The sequence below is a fragment of the Octopus bimaculoides genome, chromosome 4 (assembly GCF_046866305.1).
Source record: "Octopus bimaculoides isolate indiv1 chromosome 4, ASM4686630v1, whole genome shotgun sequence".
Taxonomy (NCBI): Eukaryota; Metazoa; Mollusca; class Cephalopoda; order Octopoda; family Octopodidae; genus Octopus; species Octopus bimaculoides.
The window spans coordinates 60,205,680-60,226,300 of NC_142931.1; the positions used below are offsets into that span (position 1 = coordinate 60,205,680).

A 20,621-nucleotide genomic window follows, 5' to 3' on the forward strand; every position below is an offset into this window, starting at 1 on the left:
CGTATTGGACTGATTTATCATGAGTTGGGAAGTTGTGTGCCAGGGAAAAATATTCAGTGATTCTATATTCAATACTATGCATATTGTGACAGGCTGAAAACTAACTGATCACAAATGCATCACTGACCATTGAGCTATGTCCAGCTTAATCCCTATATAGGCATACTTAAAGTTGAAGATAGGAGGAAGATGGAGGAAAACACTGCAGACTAATTTTACTTCAACAACTTGACCACAGAAAACCTTGGAATATATTTTCATATGTAGATGTGCAGTTTACAGATTTGTGGAGAAGTGAAACATGGTGATATTTCTTTAATTTAAATAACTCCAAGATGGAAAATTATAGTTTTTTTCCCAGTAAGTTAAATGTGATTAAGCCAAGGGCATGTAATATTTATCCTACTATTTTAGCACACACACACAAAAGTCAAATCAAAGCACAAGTCATGAGGGCACTTAAGGTTCATGAAAGGATTAACATTTTTTTTATTCAATAGATGGAAATGATAGTCAGACTGAAAAATCATGCAGATTAAATTGATGCCTGATGGCCTGAGATTTTATTTTATTTTATTTCCTTTTTTAGACGTATTTTCCATTATAATCGTCATGACAATAGTAGAAAGCAACATTTTATAAGTACATTGTAATAGCAAAAATATAAAGATAATTTAGAACTATAACATTACTAAATAACATTATCAGTGATGAATTTTTCACATAGTGTACGTCTTCAGTTGTTATGTACAAATTTACAAATAAAAAGTCAACAAAAGTTCACATTTTTGAGTGGTTATCAGTACTAAAAAAATTAAAAACATTCATTATCGACCAAATCATTACAAAAGAAACCTCTAGTTAACACAGTTATTAGAATCTTTAAAAATATATTTAAGGAACAATATAAAACAAAGAAACAAAAGGTATTATAAGAGATCAGGCAGTATAAAAAAGAATCAGTAACAAGTGCTATCGTGTACAGATAATTTTGCAGTGAGCTGAGTCTACAACTCAGTTTTGATTCATGGCTGTGTAGCCACTGCACATCACTTTGTGTGTGTGTGTATGTGTGTGTGTTTATATATATATAGCTAATACTCTTGAGGAAAGCATGAAAGTTATACAATCTCAATTCCTCATTCATATTAAATCTGACACTTTGTACCTAGTCAAAAGAAATCACTATTAATAGCATCAGAATGTCTTAGAGTCAAGTGTCACATCAGAAGAGGATATAATGATATTAACAATGTTTTATTTTCTTCTTTGCTTTCATTCTTATTCAGCTTTTATGTAGACTATTTATTTTATCAATATATTTGGCAGCTACTGTAAAGTAAAAGGAGGTATGCTCCTGACAAACAGAATCTACTACAACATGGTTTTGATTTTTTTGCTATAACTATTTCATTCCAATTCACATTTTGTCAATGACTTTAACAAAGCTGTGAACAAATAAGTCCTATTTTTGTCTTCACTGAAGTCAACAGGGATAATTGACTACACATTACTCATAACCTCTGATTATGAAAATTCAAGCAATTGACTATCACATTTGTATGAGATAGATAGATAAATAAATAAATATATAAATAAATAAATATATAAATAAATAAATAAATAATGGGTTGATTAATTATTACATATGTTGTAGCCAATATCTTGTAAATTTGACATAAGAAATATTTTGAAAGCAGCTTTGCTAAGTTGAAGCCAATATCTGAGAAGGCTGCATTCAGTAGCAGTGGCCATTGTTTTTGTTTACCCCCAGGTCAGCTCTGATCTACCAGACCTATGATCAAAATATTCCAGTCATGGCTATCTCTTATTTTTTAAGATGACAGGATGTGACGAGAATGAAATTTGGCTGCAATTCGGATTGTTTAGACCTAGGTCAATTCTAGTTGATTTGACTTCTGATCAAAAGCATTTCAGCCCATGGCCATGCTGTCTGTGTCTCAGACAATATATATCTCGGACTACATTATCCAATGTGTCCTTCACTTTCAAGATAGTTGGCTGTTATTTCTAGACGTTTGAGTGACCATATAAAAGCTCACTCATTGATTCAGAGGTGATGGTGGTGGTTGGTGTTTAGCCCCCAGGTCAGCCTTGATCATGCAGACCTATGGTCAAAAGCTTCCAGTTGTTGTGACCAAGATAGAGTGGGGTGGGTGATTCAAGGGAGAATTGACTGTTATTAGTAGCAAGTTAAGCAACCATGTAGAATCTCCTTCATTGAATTTGTAGTGTTACATGGTGGCACAATTCTTATGAATATATTTCATTTATTCAGTTATATTTTTGGTATATATTATTATTGTATTTCTGTTTGCCAGAAGCAACCTGACTTCATAGAATAAAAATATATCATTTCATATCCTGAAACAGAAAACAAGTAGTTTATTATATTAATAATTATTATTTGTATCATATTAATTATCACTATGTCAGGTCACTGATTTCAAGTTCTGTATTGAATTAAGAGTGAGTAATAAATATCTCTCTCTAAAAGTTTTGATGACAAAAATCAGCATTCTTCTTATTCAGAATTGGTTGTCTGAAATATCAAAACTATTTTGTTTTGTTACATCTATAAGGAAGTGAATACAAAAAAATATTAGAGTAGACATTGTATCAATAATTTCAATCACACAATTACTAATTCACAGTTATGTATACCAGGGGACATATATATTCTAGGTGTGCAAGATGAGTGCTGTACACCTACCAAAGATGGTAAATTTTCTTTATAATTTTGTTCTTGCAGTAACATGATATAATCTGACTGTAAATTGTTTTCAAATATAATAATACATACTCAGACACAAAGATTACATTGGGTTGAAGTCATATTATGCATAAAAATATGTTAAAGTTTGTATGTTTATTTTCGAGTAGTAGTTAATGCCAAAGTAGGTTCAACACATTAGCACACCATGTGACAACAACTGCCATATGCTGTTGTTGATATATATACATCTATATATGCATGTATAGGTATGCACATATACCTAAATACATATATGTATATACATACACCTAAAAATATATAGATATATATACACACATACATATGCACGCACACACAAAAATACATTATATATACATACACTCGTGCACAATGTGTGTGTGTGTGCATGTGTGTGAAAAAAAATATATGTATATATATATTTATTATATATGCAACAATTGCTTATTATATTAGTGCTACTGATCAGGAAGTGTATAGGACAAACTCTGGAATGCCGTGACACTGAAAAGCTAATTATTAATGGTTACCAATTTTTGCTTGCTAAACCTCTTTCATTAAGGATCTATAACTAAGATCACTGAATTAGTTATACTTTATACACTTTGTAATTATGTATACGGGGAACATAGAAGAGTAGTTTGAATTTGGAAAAGGCATTTAAGTCACCCTTTCCCATTTCCCTTCATCTATAAAACGTGAAGTTGGTTTTTAGCTGTCGATCAACCCTGACCAAGCAAAATCATGATCAAATTTACTCCAGCCATGACCATCATGTCTTTTTCAAGGTTTTGTAGGATTACATTATCTAATGTATCCTTTCCTTATTTAAGATGGTATGGTGTGATTTGACAGGGATTTGGTTGTCATTTCTAGCAAGTTGAGTGATCACATACAGGCTTGTAAACTATGAGGTTGTATTCCTTATGCAATAAAAAAAAACAGATTAAATATTAGATTAAGTAAATTAAAATCTCACATATATGCCGGTATTCAATCTGTTTCTCTGGCACTTGACAAATTATATTTGGTTTACTGCTTAAGTTAAGAAGACAGTCTATATAACACTCCATTTATTTCAAAAGATATATTTACAAAATTACCTTTCTGAATACTGTGAATAAACTCGACCAGTTCAACTTCTATCATGGGTAATTGCATTCTAACCATGTCAAAACTGGAGGCAATATACACTAAATGTCAAACATGATTAATAATATTGCAAATAGTAATGACATGGTTAGAATTAAACTACATTTATATTCATAATGTAGCAAGTGGCGTAAGAGTAGAAGGCAAGCCCTCAGCATGCCAAGTCTACAACTTGGTTTCAATTCCAAGTAGTAGCTGTTTCACTTCACTTACGTCACCAAAACCTTTTGAAAAGGCACGAACATTACAAGTCTCATTTCCCCCTACCTCTAAGTCAATGGGGCTACTGTTGCCCCATTGGAGAATACCTTTTATGATGAAAAAGTCAAGCAAATGACTATTTATCACATTTTCATGTGATAAATAAAGCACTGAATGACTAATTTTCATATGTTGTTCTAAAATTTGTGAACAACAGCGAAACATTTCTTATGTTGTCTTTTTTCTCTTCTTCTTGGAGGTGAGGGAAAAGAATTTACTCCTCTTTTGGAGTGATAAGTCCTTCCCACAATGAATATTACTGATTATATTTACATCGAGGAAGTAATCTGCTATTTCAGCCAACACCATGTTGACAAATAGGCAGATAATATAAAATATAAAATACAATAAACCTGTGAGAGATGTTGAAGTAGTTAAAAGTATTCAGTGTTTCTTTTTTCTTCATGGTCAAAGAAATCAAAGTTTGAAATGAATATGAAAGGTAATTAATTTATCTTAAGAAATAACCTTCAATTAACACTCATTATGACTGAAGATCTTATCAGAGCATCTACACTAAAACTTTCAATGAAATTTTTTCAAAATAAAGATGTGTAACAAAAAAAAAAAAGTGCTTTACTCGACTTACTAAATGCAAGAAGGCTGAAGCTGTTTAGCCCCAGGTTAACACTACTCAGATAGACTTATGATCAAAGGCACTCTAGCCATGACCAACTTGTCATTTTTTTATATATAGTTTCCCTTGGACTACATAATCTAATGTCTCCTTTTTTTAAGACAGTCAGGTATGGCTTGAGAGAGATTTGGCTCGTAATTCTAGCAGGTTACCTACCTTGTTATGTATAACAAGGTATCAAATGCATGTCAACAAGAAATGGCAGTTTCAGCCTTGAGAGAACTGCACTAGTTTGATTATTTGATGACCAGGAAATGAAATCATTTTAAAATACTTAAGTAATTCTATTACAAATGTCATAGACTTTCATATTATAAAGAATCTCTTTTGTTGTTTGTATTATTGATGTTGTATACAAGAAAGAGTAGTAGACTAGCACTCATTAGTATGATTATGATAACAAAATGGACCACTTGGGATACCAATACTAGAATAAATGCCTGCATTGTGAATGAATTGTACTTATATGAAAACAGCAGGGGAAGATATAAGCGTTGAATCTAATTTGTCAGTTTTAACCAAATGAAATAGCTATTGTAAAAATTATATTTACTATCATTAATATGTTTTTGTTTTTTAAATAAAAGACATTGTTTTTAAGCTCACAATACTAACAAGCAAAGTTGACGATTTTTTATAGCGTTAAAAAAATAAAATAAAATGAAATATAAAACTCAAGCAGCACCATGAGATTGGCAATATTTAGTTGATTTTTTTTTTTACACATACTGACATGAAATTAAATGCAAAATCAGAAAATAGATTTATTAACATTTTTTTCCACATTTTAGTTTTTATGAGAGAGAACCCATCAATTCCAAACAGTTTTTTTATTTTTCAGTCTTTAACTGTTTGCAAAGTTAATGGAATAAATTACCAGCACTGATGTTGATCTCCTCATCAAGGTGTTTGAACAACCAATGTGTGCTTCTAAGCAACAAATAATCTAAATGGTGAAGTTTTTCTGATTTTTTTTTCCTTAAGCACACAACATGCAGTACAGTTTTTTTTTTCTTTCTTTTTGTAGCAAGGGATGTTAAACCCTCTGCAGGTCCAAAATGATTTTACAGATTTAAAAAAAAAAAAAAAGGAAAAAAAAAAAAACCTGGTTCTTGCCAAAATGATGCATTCAGATTTAGTATTGAGTTGATCGAATTTACAAGCCCCGAAATATGATGAAATGGATGAACAAGAAATATATTGCACACCCATATTTTATTCTAATGCATAATGTATCTCTATAGCGCACAGTAACGCCAGCTTCGGAGATGAATTTACAACAATTGCACAAAAACATGAGATGAAATAAATAAATCATTGGTCAAGTTTTGACCAATATGTTCTTAAATAATATTTAAAAAAAAAACAAAAAACAAATATTGTTTTCACAATGGAATTGTACAACCTAAACTTAGAGCTCACTCTGTTTCGAATTGCCTGTGAGAGAAAATTATTTTTGTATAACAACTTATTTGTTGATTGTTTCGACTTTCTCTGACTGCAACCATAGCAAGTTCAGCATTCTGTTCAGAAATAAGCGTTATCCAAAGTAGTGCGCTGGTCAATATTTGCCTATTTTTATTTCCGCCATTTTTACAGTTCCACTATACAGTTGTTACACGGCAAGCTCTTCTAGTCTCATCTTCATCTCCAGCATCTTCCATTTTTGTCATGAAGTTTTGTCGCCGCCGTGCAAGCAACATTTCAGTTTTTGTTGCATGTTTTGAAGGAGATGGAATTGATGATCGTTTGTTCCCATTTGTGACTGCCTTTGCCAAGATTCTGTTTTGATCAAAGTTATTGTTTTGTGATTTGGCACTTGGAGTGTAATTAAATGGCGACACAATAGCTGCAGATATTGAGCATGCTGGATTAGTTCGGACTTCTGAGCATATTGCTCGCTTTAGTTCACTCTGCGGAGAAATCAGTTCAGATTTCCAAACTTTGGCTTCAGAAGGCAAAGAGTCTATCACAGTTTCTTTTGAAGCAGTTTTGTTTTGCAAAGGCATTTTGGTAGCACAGTTCCCTTGTCGAGGGGCACTGCCTTTTCTGTCTTCTGTCTCTTTCACTTCACCGCAGTTATTATCAAGTAACATTTTATTCTCTGCTTCTCTTATCATTTCATTCCGTTTCACCCATACATCTTCATTGTTCCCATCAAATTCTTGCTGTTCACTTAATGAATTATTGTTTCTCCAGCTTTCATCAGAAGTCATGCTGTTTAGAGATTTTTTAGAATCTGACATTTTCTCCTGAACTCGGCATGTTTGATCAGCATCTGGTAAACTTTGAGCCTCGGAGCGAGACTTCTGAGTTTTCCAGGTACCTGAATTTGTTTTGGTCATTGTGAAAGTGATATCTTCATTAAAACTATCTATATTTTTATTTTCTTTTGGACTACTTATAGGACTGATGCTTTTCACAACTGAAGAATTATTCTCATTAAGTTTTTCTGTTACTACAGAAGAATTATCTGCAAAGGAACTTAGTTTATCATAAGTATGTGTTCGACTTAATCCTTGTTGTGTTATAGGTGGAGAGGATGATTTCTTGTTGTTGGAAATTCGAGGTGGAACTAGACGGCTACGTTGACCACCTCCTGTAGAATGTGACCGTTGCTGACGAGGTGGCTTGGTAGGCTTGGACTCTGGAGAGGAAGCAGAATCATTAGATGATTCGTTCCGTTTCCAAAGGCTCGCAATCTTACTGGCCACCGGTTTCTTGCCAGTACTGGACGACCGACGGTTTTCATTAACTGTCGGAGTTCCTTTAGAAGGTGGGCTTGTTTCAGACTTTTTAGACTGAGCATTTCCTGGAGAGATGCTTTGATTTTTGCTTAATCCTAAGCTTCCTCTCTTTCCTGTTGGGGTTGAAGGACGAGAATTGTCACTAGCTTTTTTAAGACTAGCATTGCTATCAGTTTTCTTGAGACTAGCATTGCTATCAGCTTTCTTTAGACTAGCATTACTGTCTGAATTTTTTAAACTTGTTTTACTGCTAGTCTTGCGTAAAGTTCCTGTTGATCCACTATTACTTTTATCCAAATTACTCCCATTACTTTTAGGACTACTTGAAGGAGTATTTTTCTTCAGACTTCCAATGCCAGATTTGTTTGATGTTGTATTACTGCGACTACCACCCTTACCAACAGGGGAAGTAACTTTAGTTGGGGTATTTTTAGTAGGGGTTGTGTTAGTGCTTGATTGACGAAGAGCTGGAGGAGCATCACGAGAATTTCTTTGCCGCTGAATTTGTTCAAATGGCGCATGAAAACCTTGTTCGTGTGAAGTGTCTACTAAAAAGTTAAATGAACCTAATGCTTTTGTCCATGATTCAGGAGGTGTTGTATCAGAATTCCTTTGGCTTCCTGTAGAGCCTCCAGAGCTTCTTGGACTAGAGGATGTTTTCCTTTCTCTGAGTTTTACAGTTGAAGTGTCAATGTCACTCTTGTTCTCATTTTTATCAGATTCACTGGCTGACTGTTTATCCCCACTAGAAGCTGGAGTTTCTTTGGTAAAAGTTCCTTGTTTTATTGGGGGTTTGGGACGTTCAATTTGTGTAGAATGACCCCCTCGGTTAACGCTACTGTCTCGTGCTGGTCGTTCACTGTTTACTACAGGTAATTTAGACCCAGCTGATTGTTTGGTAGTTTGGGACTTTAATGGACTCCCAGGAGACATGCTTCTTCCTCCTCCTCCAGAAGAACGCCGGACATTTGTGGTTCGAGGGTTTACCTTGTTTACAGGAACCTCAGATGACATGGCGTTGGTGTTTTTGGTTACAGTTTTCTTAGGACTATTTGGATTAGATTTTACTGGACCTCCTGGTTGGCGAGTAGAAGCTGGACGAATAACACGAGAGTTATCAGGTTTTGAATTTAGTGTTTTTACTGGTGTTGTTGTTACTGGATTTTTACGACTATATAATGGTTTTCGTCGACCTCTCACTGATTTATTACTTTCCGGATCAGATTTGTCTGATGATGGCTGAGAATGAGCAGAGGGTTTCACAATACGAGCTCGTCTGCTGCTAGCTTCTGAATGAGATAAAGTTGATGTTGAATACTCACTCAAGTCTTCTGAGTTCTTAGACCATGTCACTGAAACCTCTGATGCTGTATCAGACGTGTAGTCATTTGAGACTAGTGATATACTCTCATTTTCAATCAAAGAATCTTCATCAAATGTGCTGCTGGATAGCTCTCTTTTAGTAATGAGTTCACAAACAACAAGACTAGCATTCTCTTCAAGAGCTCGTTCCTCTTCAGGAGAGATTTCATGCTCAAAAGAGTTTCTGTCCTTGTCTTCATCAGTTATATTATTGCTTTGTTCTTCAGCCAAATTGATGTCAAGAACATCTTCATGTTCTAACTCATCAGAAACATTTGTCTCATCAGAGTTCATATCATCAGGAGAAGATGACATCATAATACTATCACTATGGCTTTTACTTGGTTTTAGCTCACAGTGGCTGTCATCAGCAGCATCTGATTTCTCACTGTCTACTTTTTCAATGCTTCCATTTGAATCTGCACCTATTGATTGTGGCAATGAGCTGACCATTTCAATTTCTTGCATCGATCTTTGCTTCTCTTCCAACAAACGGTTATCTTTGGGAACCGAATCATTTTGCTCAGTTGTCTCCCCCAAACCAAGAAATGGCCGATTCGAGAGAGAGTTAGCTTGTGCAATCTCATGGTTAGAGTAGTCCTTCTTGCGTTTGAGAAATCCATCGCTGTCTTGGGATTTTGATCGACACCAGCCAAATCTTTGCCGGGCATCAACAGCAGGATTTGTGGAAAAATCACTGCAGGATTTGGTTGATTTCCGTAAACTCTCATTTTGAACATTGTTAGCATTTGTGATTTCATTGCTACTATTAACATCAAGCCTTCCTTGACCATTTGATATATTGGGTACCATTGATGTCTTCACATGTTTCATGCTATAATCTTCTGAAGAACGAGACATCAAAGATTCACTTCTTGAAACACACAAAGATGTCTTATCTTTTTCAACTTGGTCTGACTGAGGAATTGTTCCAGGAGAATTTAAAGTAGGTAGTCTAGAGCTCTTTGATCCTATTTTATCTGACTTGCTCTTATCTCCTCTTGGCATGGCAGAGTTAATGCATTCTTCAAGAAGAGCTTCTTCAGTGAGTGAAAAATCATTTGTTACTGATTCAATACTCAGTGAACTCAGAGAGCTATTTCTAGAGAAACATAATGGGGTACCTTCCACCTTAAATGAAGCCTTCTGGTCAGGTAGACCTAGCTCTGGTCCTATTTGTTTAGTGGAAGAAACTTTAGCCAAAGGACTTTCCCTTTGGCATTTGTTTTTGTAGGAGTTTGTTGAAGAATTGCGAGAATAAGTATCTGGTGTGTCTTCTATTGCAAATTCTTTTGGTATTTCATCACTAAGATAACCCTCAGGGTCCATTAAAGCGGGTCGAATTTCTTCACTAGACTGCCCCACTACATGGCGACCCAGTTCTGTACCAGGAACACCAGTGCCATCTGGGGATTGTTGATAATCTTTTCGACCAGTATCTGCTTTCCAACGTTGTCCAAGAGAAGGTGAGGACTTGTTCTTACCTTGCTTTGCACTAGGATGATGACTTAGAGACACATCCTCTGTATCATCACAACTAAGTGAGCTAAGCGAGTCGTTCCGAGAGAATGTTATTGGTGTTCCTTCCATCATGTAATGTTTGGGGGAGTCTGCAGCTGAATTCAAAGCAAATATAGAGTCATCTTTATTTGGAATGGTGTAATTAGGGTCTCCAGGTTTTGATTTTGAATTCTTTTGTATAAAACCCATGTCAAGACCATCTATAGAATCAATAGTTAAATCACTTAGAGAAGTGGCATTAGAAAAGTTAATCGGAGTACCCTCTACAGCATAAGTCTTGACTGTATCTGGATTCATACTGATGCATTTCTTTTCCTTTAATGGTGAAATTTGGAAAGGGAATTTTTCTTTGCTCTCTGAACCCTCTGCAGTTCGATCAATCACTGTTGGCTTACGACCGACTTTTCCCTTTGGTTTTGCTGACTGAATAACTTCTGAGAGTAATTTATCATTCTCATCGCAAACTGAACTATTATCAGACTCTTCAGCTTCTTCATGCTTAGGTTTTAATGGAGCATTGTCATGTGTAAGTATACTCAGATCACTTAATGATGTAGTTCGAGAAAAGTTCAGAGGGGTTCCTTCAGTGGCATAAGATTTGACAGCATCAGTATTGAGAAGATCTTCCTCTTGTTTGCAGACAGATACAGACCGAAGACAGCTCTTCAGTTTCAAAGAGCCATAGTTTGTACGTGCATTATTTGATACAGACTTTGTTGGAAGTTTGCTTTTGTTATTAGTTGCACTTTCAGTCTTCCATGATTCAGACTTTTTCTTTAGTGCATTATCTGAGGTGCTTCTTCGAATCTTTTTACTCGAGTTACTTGGCATAGCTGAACTAATACACTGTGCCAGAATATCTTCTTCACCTTCTGACACTTCTGACATAGAAGAATTCTCTTTGTCTTCTTTCTCGGAAATTTTCTCAGATTTCCCATCCTTAATTGCTGTCTTGATATGTGTTTTCTTGCCTATCATTTGAGGTTCATCATCACTAAAGGTCAATGCACTTAAACTGGTTGTTTCAGAAAAGTTTGGTGGAGTACCTTCTGTATTGTAGACAATGGGGGAATCCAGTTTCCCAATGTCAGAGATCAGTTCACCTTTCAGTACATCAGCCAATGTTCCTGAAGTAGGTTTGGCTCCAGTTGCATTTGTTGGGTCCCTTTCAGGGGCTTCAACAGTAAACTCTTTCATCTCTTCCATAGTTTCAGGCTCCTGGTCATTGACACTAGAACATTTTTCAGCAGCTCTTTTCCGTGTAGGACTAGGTGGGAAAGTTTCACTGGGAGAGTCAGGGAGCTCACTTGGAGAGACAACTTCACTGGCTCGCCGGCTATATTCACTGACAACAGAACTGTGTACAGAGTGAGCCTCAAAACTACTTAATGAACCTAGAGAACTACACCTGGAAAACATCAGTGGAGTCTCTTCAACCATGTGATTTTCATCAAAAGTAACAGTCTTCTGTTCTCGATCACTTGGAGAACCTGCATCAGGCAATGCTCCAATTGACTCTGATGGTTTCTCTGCATCATCTACACTTAGTAATTTTCGTTCTATGTTAACGATGTCAGAACCAGTCTTTTCAGAGATAGTAGTTTTCTGAAGTTCCTCACTACATTCATTTTCATCAATACTTTTGAGTACATTGGTCCTGGGAAGGTTTTCATGATCTCCAGCTTCACTGCTATGGAGGCTGCTAATTGGGCTCACTTGTGAATAGCTGATAGGCGTGCCCTCATCACAATAGGTTTTCATTTGGTCAGCTGCTCCTTCACAGGGATCTTCCAGTATGTCTACATCAATAGGATTTTCTGTTGGTGCTTTTGAGGAAACATATTCTTTAACACATTGTATAGATGATCTAAATGTTGGAATTCCACTCACATGTGTATTTGAACCACGTTTTATTTTCTTGTTATTGTTGGTGATGTTGTTGTTGTTATTGTTATTGTTCCCAGTTTTCTCCATGTTTTGGTAGTCAAGAGTGTAATTCTTAATTTCATCTTCAGCACATGATTCCAGAATGTCTTTCTTTAGTTCTTCTCGCATCTCCCCTTTCTCGTGTTTCCCAGTCAAATCTGTCAAAGATGTAGCAGTTGACAGATAATTCAGTGGAGTACCTTCCGTGCAAAAAGTTTTTAATGAGTCATCGTGAACTGTGTGAACTCGTTGCTCAACTCTCTCGTTTGTTCGTCTAGCTTCTTCAAGGCGACAATCTGCACAGTTGGGGTCGGAATCATTGTACCGTGATACATAATTTATTGGCCTGTCTGTGCATTGATCATCCGTGTATTCAGCATATCGTTTCCCGTAATCTGTTGGTTGGTCAAGCTGGTCAATGTTGTCTAGATCAGTCTCAGCATAAACTCCATACGATGATATCAATGGTTCAGAACTGTTCTTATTACTGGAAGGATTTGTCATCCTATCATTGTAAATCTGTCTGTCTGTGTAAGTCTTATGAGAATACTGATTGGGAACGACATACATATACATCCGTTGTTGTGCACTATAAGATGAAGGATTACCAGCAAAGTTGGCCAATTTGACGGGACAGTTATTCTGTTTACTTGGATCCAAACAGCTCTGCTTGGCAGGATCCAAACAGTTCTGAGTAGCATGATCAACATATTTGTTACTATAGTTAACAGTTTCATCACAAACCCCATCTTCATTTTCCATCATGTGTTGAGGTGCATTTCGCAATTTCTCCAGGCTACCTGCACTTCCTTCTTGAGTTAATCGAGTTAGACTAGAATCTCTTCTTTTCTCAAGAACTGAACCTTGGCGTTCATATAGTAGCTTGGAGCTCTTAGCAAGCATGTGATGAACCCTAGCACGATCATGTGATATATCAGAGTGCACACTCCCTACACTGTCTTGACTGCCAGATCGTGTAACTCTATGTGGAGACCGTGTCCGGCTATCAAACAGCATTGCACCATCCCCACTCCCTGTCCTCATAAACATATGTGTTTTCATGAAAGCCCTTCGACTCTCTAAATCTGATAACTGATAGCCAGATGAATAAAGATAATGTGGAGAGTCAGTATCTTGTTTCCGGTTCTCTGTAGGACTGTTCCTTGGACTTTCCATGTTCTCACAAGTCTCAGATAAATTTTGATCAATTTCAGCCTCAATTGCCCTTTGTTTCCTTGCATGCAATGTTGGCATATTGGATTTGACATGTTTGTCAGAATCAAAGTTCAAAGATGCTGGTTTGGCACCAAGAAGGTTTTTTAAGGCTGCAGCACTGCCCATTGAGATCATTCTGTGCTTTGAATGCACTAAGTTTCTGAGCATGCTAACTGCTCCCATATCCCACAAGGCGCGTTGATCTTCAGGACAGCGTGCTGATAAATTCCATAGTGTACCACAGGCATTACTGACAATTGTAAGACTTGGAGACCGTAAGTGTTTCAACAGAATCTGCAGACAGCCGTGTTGCCGGAGGAGTCTCCTGTAATCCTCCCTTACAGCAATGTGGCTGGACACATTTCTGAGAACACCACCACCGTTTTCAATGATTGCTAAAGTTTTTGAGGAACTTTTATAAGTCAATGTGCTTACTAAGAACTCAACTGCACCCTCAACAGCGCAAAGATCAGCTTTATTTTCACTACAATGAGCAGAGAGGTTCCAAAGTGCACTTAGTATACTTTTGAGAGTTGATTCTTTTTTCACACGCATTGCTGCCTTCATTAATGTTGTAACACCACCAACCTCCCGCAGTGTCTTCTTACTGGCAAGATCAGCTCGCCATGATAAATTTCTGAGAACACTTGCAGCAACTTGACACAAGTCTTCATTGCTAGAATGCAATTGTGCAATTAGAGCATCCATAACACCTCTCATGGAACACAATAGAGCTTTATTTGTTCCATCACCGAATGTCAAGTTGGTCAAAGCCATGCAAGCATAGCGCCGCATTGTAATGTTGTACTGCTCAGTAGTGTTGCCATGGATTTCATGATCCACCTGCAGAAGTTCTCCAATAGCCTGAAGACCACCTGAAATCCAAAGAAAATTAATACTAAATATTAAAAAGTCAATCTTCAGTATCATTAGAAATTTCAGAAAAATTAAAGCATCATTTATTTTGTCAGTTTAGTATGATATTGTCTATGAATATGATGGATAGTTCAACTGATGACTGAAACCCAATTACTTAAAACTTAGAAATTTGCATTGTGCTCCTAATAACGATATATCTAATTCAGTTATTTCAGTTGTCAATACTGCTAAAAAAATAAGTACCACTCTACCTACCTCTTCAACTACTTATACAAATGTGCTAAATAACGTTAATCCCTGCTACATCATAAGGTTTTACAAGATCGCAGTTTAAATCAAGTTTCTAAAGTGCTAAACAGATCAGACACAAATCTCTTGGATTGTATATGAATCTGTTGCAGGTAGCTTTTCTTGAGAGAGAAATTGAACTCAGATATGCAAGCCATCAAACTACACTTTCTACAGTGGCCACTGAAAATGAAATGCTTTGACAGTTAACACAATGACCTTTCATTCCAGTATTACCATACAGACTCATTCACTCATGCTCATTCATGGATGAGTTGTCAGTATTAAAGTATTAACTCTTAAAATCCTATATTGCAGATATTCATACTGGTTGCCAAATCCTAAACTGCATAAAACTGCCATTTAAATAGTGTTGTTTGGAGGATAAAAAATCAAAACTAAGCATGTTTTTGTGAGACAAAGTTTAGTTGTATTTTAGGAAAAAACTTCCTATCAAAAGACATCCTTGTTTGATTCATGCGTGTTTAGTTTTTCCATTTGATCAAGTAAATTTCTATGAAAGTTTTGCTGCATTAATTTTGGAGCAATAAAGACAGATATGAACATTTAGAAATATCAATAGACATTTTCTCAAGTTTCATAATGGTGATGAGTTATACTTTCATATTTTTAGCTATTGCTCATTTTATTATTATCCCTGATATCTTTTGGCTATTCCTTCTAAACATTACTATAGAGAAATTATCACTTCAGGAGTGAATACATAAGAAAAAAAAAATGTAAGAAACTCTACCTAAAGTACAAATTGCGTGGCGGTGTTCTTCATCAAAGGAAAGCTTCATCAGTGCTGCGATGGCTGGACCAGGGTGGTGGTCTATATCAGAAGGCCGAGAACCTGGAAAGAATAAAATCAAATGCATTTGTTACCAGATTGTTCTAAGTTGCTTCTCCACCTCCCCAATAATTAACTAACTGAAATAAAAGAAAGGTTTAATATCAAATATTACAACAGAGTGTTGAGTTGGAAGACACAGTTAAGCATAGGATTAAATACTTGGCAGTGTTCAGTTTTTCCCTCTACATTCTGATTTTGAAATCAGCCTAGATATCACTGACTTTTGCATTCATTCTTTGAAGAGATATTAGGTTGTCTGAAAAGTTCTGAGCATTTTTTAATATGTAAAGGGGGATATAAACAATTGACTTTTCAATAAATTTTATTCAATGAAATAATTTCCATTATTATTAATGACCTTTGCCTATCTATCAGGCAATTTAAATATTCCATCAGCATAAAATTTGGTAAGAGATCCCAGCCAAGTTCATGTAACTTTGTTCAGGTAGCCAAAAACACGTGGTCAGGCATTGTCTTGGAACACTGCCCCTTTCCTGTTGGCAATCTCTGGCCTTAATTCTTTGACTTTTTGGTTCAAATTAGCCAGCTGGTTTTGTGCACATAATAAATAATGCCTTTATGATTCCACCAAACACAAAGTATAGCTTTTTTGGCATGGACATTTGTCTTTGGTTGCTGTTTTGGGGGATCCTTACACAAACTCCAGGATCTTATTTGCATTACGTTTTTGCACACAATCCATTTTTCATCTCCAGTCACAAGTTGTTTCAGAAAAGGCATGCTTTCATTCTGTTCCAAAAGTATATCACAAAAGAATAAAAGAACCTGGCCTAATAATTTTTTTCTGAGAGTTTGTGAGGGACCCATACAGTATAGCAAGAAATGTATCCTAGCTTCACTAAGTGATCATGAGCCATACTTTTGGAAACTCCCAACTTCTCTAGTCATGATATTTGAGTTTTCTTTGATTTTTGCCTTCAAAACATCACCTGATTTTGAAGGCCTTCCACTGTGACTGTCATCTTCCAAGCTAACCTCTCCAGCTTCAAATTTTGCAAACCACTATCAAACAGTTGATTCACCTACAGCATCATCACCATAAACTTCACAAATGTTTTTGCAAGTCATTGCAGCATTTTCTACTTTTTTTAATAAAAGAAAAGCATTACAGCATCAATATGAAATTTTTATTTATCCATTTAAAATGTCAATAAAGGGTACCCAGAATGAAAGATAATCTATTTTTAGTCAGAAACAAAGAAGTGATACACTACCACTTCAAGCAATGCCAAAGTTTTAATTGTGTTACAAATCAGGTATGTTCAATGAAGTGTTAGGTTCTCATTAAAGGTGTCTACATCACTTGACCAATCAATCCCAAAGAAACAAACAGCTAATCTGTTTAAATACACAATAAATCCAGTAGCTTCAGAAAACTGGAACTACTTATTTGCACACTATAAGTGTAAGACAGTGAACCAAAAATGTTCAGTTAACAGAGATTATCCATGCAATTATTACTCAAAACCTTCCTCAAGGGATACTTAAAAATTTAAAAATAACTAAGGCAGATAACTCAGCGAATTGGAAATTTTGGAAGATAGAATACGATATTAAAGATCATCTATAATTTCCAAAAATTTGAATGGGTGGCATTAGAGTTATCTTCCTTGGGTATATTTCTTTTTTTAAACACTTCTCGAGGAAATATTTTATTCATCGAAGTTTTTCAATTCAGTATATCATATAGGTGAGATCCTGTCAAAGGATACTGTAGTTCCGACCTTCTGTGTACGTGTATGTGTGTCTGCGAGGGGTGGGGACTAGACAATGACAAACCACTCACATTTATTTTATTGACCTCTGAGTGACAGAAGGCAAATTTAATATCTACTCCCATCCCAACAAGCAACTTAACCTTCAATGTTGAGAACTAGATGTGGAGGCGCAATGGCCCAGTGGTTAGGGCACCGGACTCGCGGTCATAGGATCGCGGTTTCGATTATCAGACTAGGCGTTGTGAGTGTTTATTGAGCGAAAACACCTAAAGCTCCACGGTAGGGGATGGTGGCGAACCCTGCTGTACTCTTCCACCACAACTTTCTCTTACTTCCTGTTGTGCCTGTAATTCAAAGGGTCAGCCTTGTCACACTGTGTGCCATGCTGAATATCACAGGAACTACGTTAAGGGTACACGTGTCTGTGGAGTGCTCAGCCACTTGCACGTTAATTTCACGAGCAGGCTGTTCCGTTGGTCGGATCAACTGGAACCCTCGTAAGCGACGGAGTGAGAACTAGATACTGCAAACCAATATAGTTAGGTTCTTTACTCCTATTGCAAGTCCAACTAGACTAACTGACTTTTGCAATATCATCCAAATTATGCCAATATGGAAAACAGACATTAAATGATGATGGTTGGTGAATAAAGTAAATTTCAGAAACATTCTAGTATTTACCTCAAAAAATATACTTAAGGTTAAGAGAACATTAAAAAAACAAGAAGCCAGTCAGTCAGCTCAATTACCAAATAACCAACCAAATGAGGGAGCCACTACATAGTTGCTTGACTTGGCAGAAACAGTAGCTAAACTCTCCTATAAAGTAACAATTCATTTCAAATAACTAGATAATGAAACCTTACAAAACCTTAAAAAAAAAAAAAAAAAAAAAAAAAAAGAAGGATCACGGCTAGAAAGCATTGAATCAAAGGTCTGCTTGATTTCCCCAAAATAATTTGATATGTTGTGTGGTATTCTGCATCATATTTCTCCCATTTTCTTTTATTCTTTCCCTCACTGATGCTGGCAAAAGTTATATATCAAAGATACAGATGTGTGATTATATATGTCGGGTTAATGTGAGTGTCTCTAGTAATATGTAATTCAGTATAACCTGTTACTTGGTCAGGTTGTTAAGAACTCAAAAGAAGACCTGTTAAAAGTATGGGTGAGCCCAGCACAGGGTCCAAAGACTGTATACGAACAGAATACAGGGACACAAAAATACTCAAGATGGCAAACAAGTGTGCTGTAAAACCACTTTTAAGAGTAGTGATCCTTACTTCTGGTCAGAACTTCTGTCTGGAAGAAGGACACTTTTGATATAAAAGCCTGAGGATTGTTCAATTTCAGGAAGAAAAGCTGTTTTCTCTGAAAAGTGGGTGAAACTTTTGTGCATGTTTCATTGACTATAGTCAAATTCATAACAGAAACTTCATAGCATAACAAACAGAACAAATGGACCACTCAAAAGTGGCCACTGTCATTGTGTTGGTCAAAGTGTCTCAATATGGCTGTGACAATGACATGTAGCCACTTTAGTAGTTTCCTCCCTCATGAAGGCACATTGTAGGTATAGCATGGCTGAAGTAACAGTGATTTTCCAGTCATTCATGCCATTGCATCCTCTACTACCTGCTCTACTTTAAGAACTGCCATATGTACCTAAGAGGTGGTCATATTTGGTCACAAGTAGTCTTCCATCATCTATGTGTATGTTTGTGTATAATGTGGGGAGATCTATAATCAGGGGACTAGTCTTAGATTTACTCAGGGTTAAACAACAAGGACAACAACGCCGACAACTGACCTGATTTCACTTTTTTATCTTCTTCATCATCATCAGATGAAGAATCTCTGAGCTGATCACAATGTGCTCGGATTTGTTCAAGGAGTCGCAACACTCGAGCTTCTCGCCGACCTCTTTTGTCATCTGGGTGGGAGTGAACAATATTGTGCAAAGCAGCAGAGGCCCGAGCCCGTGCCGCCTTACTCCCACGTGTATTGCCCAATAAGCTGGAGTCCTTGTCACTACCGTGCAGCAGCTGGATCAGTAAGGGGAGACAACCTGAAATAAAATTGAAATAAATATTAAAGTTAGTAGAAATAATAATAATCCTTTCTACAATAGGCACAAGGTCTGGAATTTTGGGGGGAGGGGATAGTCGATTACATCAACCCCAGTACGTAACTGGTACTTATTTCGTCAACCCCAAAAGGATGGAAGGTAAAGTTGGCCTCAGCAAGACTGAGTATGATGATATCTTATGATTTCTTAATTAGAAAAGAAACAGTGTAATTATAAATGATGCTGAAGAAATGGTTAAGCATTAATTAAATAAGAAAAGTAGTTCCATCTCTGCTGTGAAGTAGTAACTGAAACTGTACATGTTTACAACCAAGTGGACTGTAGCAAATATACAAGTGGCTGAAGCTGGATGCAAGCTGAAGCTTACAATTGTGTGATCTTAAAATGAATAAATTAATGTATGTATGTATGCATGCATGCATATGATCATTATTGCGCTTCTCATGTTTGAAATCACAAGAAAATTCCAGATATAAATAATGCTTTCCTTTTCAAACTGAATGAAGAAAAACCACACACAAACATACACACATAATCTGCAGTACATAGGTGTTTCTAAAATAGTTATACCTAATATGCAATTAGCTGTGTGTAGATGAATATCTGTATGTTGTTAAATGATGGAGTCAATTACTTAACTTTTCATGACTGGAAGTATTTATTAGCCATTTTTGGCTGCAACATAAACATAAGAAAAGTTGAACTCAGCACTGTAAATTAATGCAACATTCATAAATTTTTACAGTACTGAGCAACTTTCCATGAGGAATTGTAGCTATCCAGTGGTATCTAGAGAAACAAGGTCATTTGAGCATCGTAGTCATGGATATAACACAGTGTTAATTATATGAGAGGCTGATAAATTGGTATGTTGTCTGGTATCCTACTGGTTCAAGCAGCAACACTCATGAGCTCTCACTTTTTTATGTCTGGGTAATACAAATTATAATGGTTCAGATCAGTTCTTATTTGGAGGTACTGTCTTACTAGAGAGGGAGACACGATCCTCTCAATGGGGAACATATCACATTCATATGGTCTATTTTAGTATGGTTTTTATGGCTGGATGTCATAGAACCATTTTATGTACTGTACTGGGTGTATTCTATCATGACATCAGCACTGGACAGATTATCCTGTCTCTGAAAAGAGAAACCTTAAGAGTCCTCTGAGCATAACACCCAACATGTC

The 20,621-nt window shown here is 36.2% G+C and overlaps 1 protein-coding gene across 2 annotated transcripts in view; it reads right to left on the reverse strand.

Annotated features, from left to right (window-relative positions):
* Positions 1-2,304: 2,304 nt before the first annotated feature.
* Positions 2,305-20,621, reverse strand: part of LOC106883440 (adenomatous polyposis coli protein) — a 188,252-nt gene continuing 169,935 nt past the window's right edge. For both annotated transcript variants that reach the window (XM_052967125.2, XM_052967124.2), the window contains exons 9-11: positions 19,152-19,409; positions 15,498-15,599; positions 2,305-14,451 (exon numbers count right to left, since the gene is read on the reverse strand). In XM_052967125.2, coding sequence (XP_052823085.1) covers positions 6,410-14,451; positions 15,498-15,599; positions 19,152-19,409 — 8,402 coding nt within the window. In that variant the 3' untranslated portion in view covers positions 2,305-6,409. The remainder of the gene's footprint in view (positions 14,452-15,497; positions 15,600-19,151; positions 19,410-20,621) is intronic.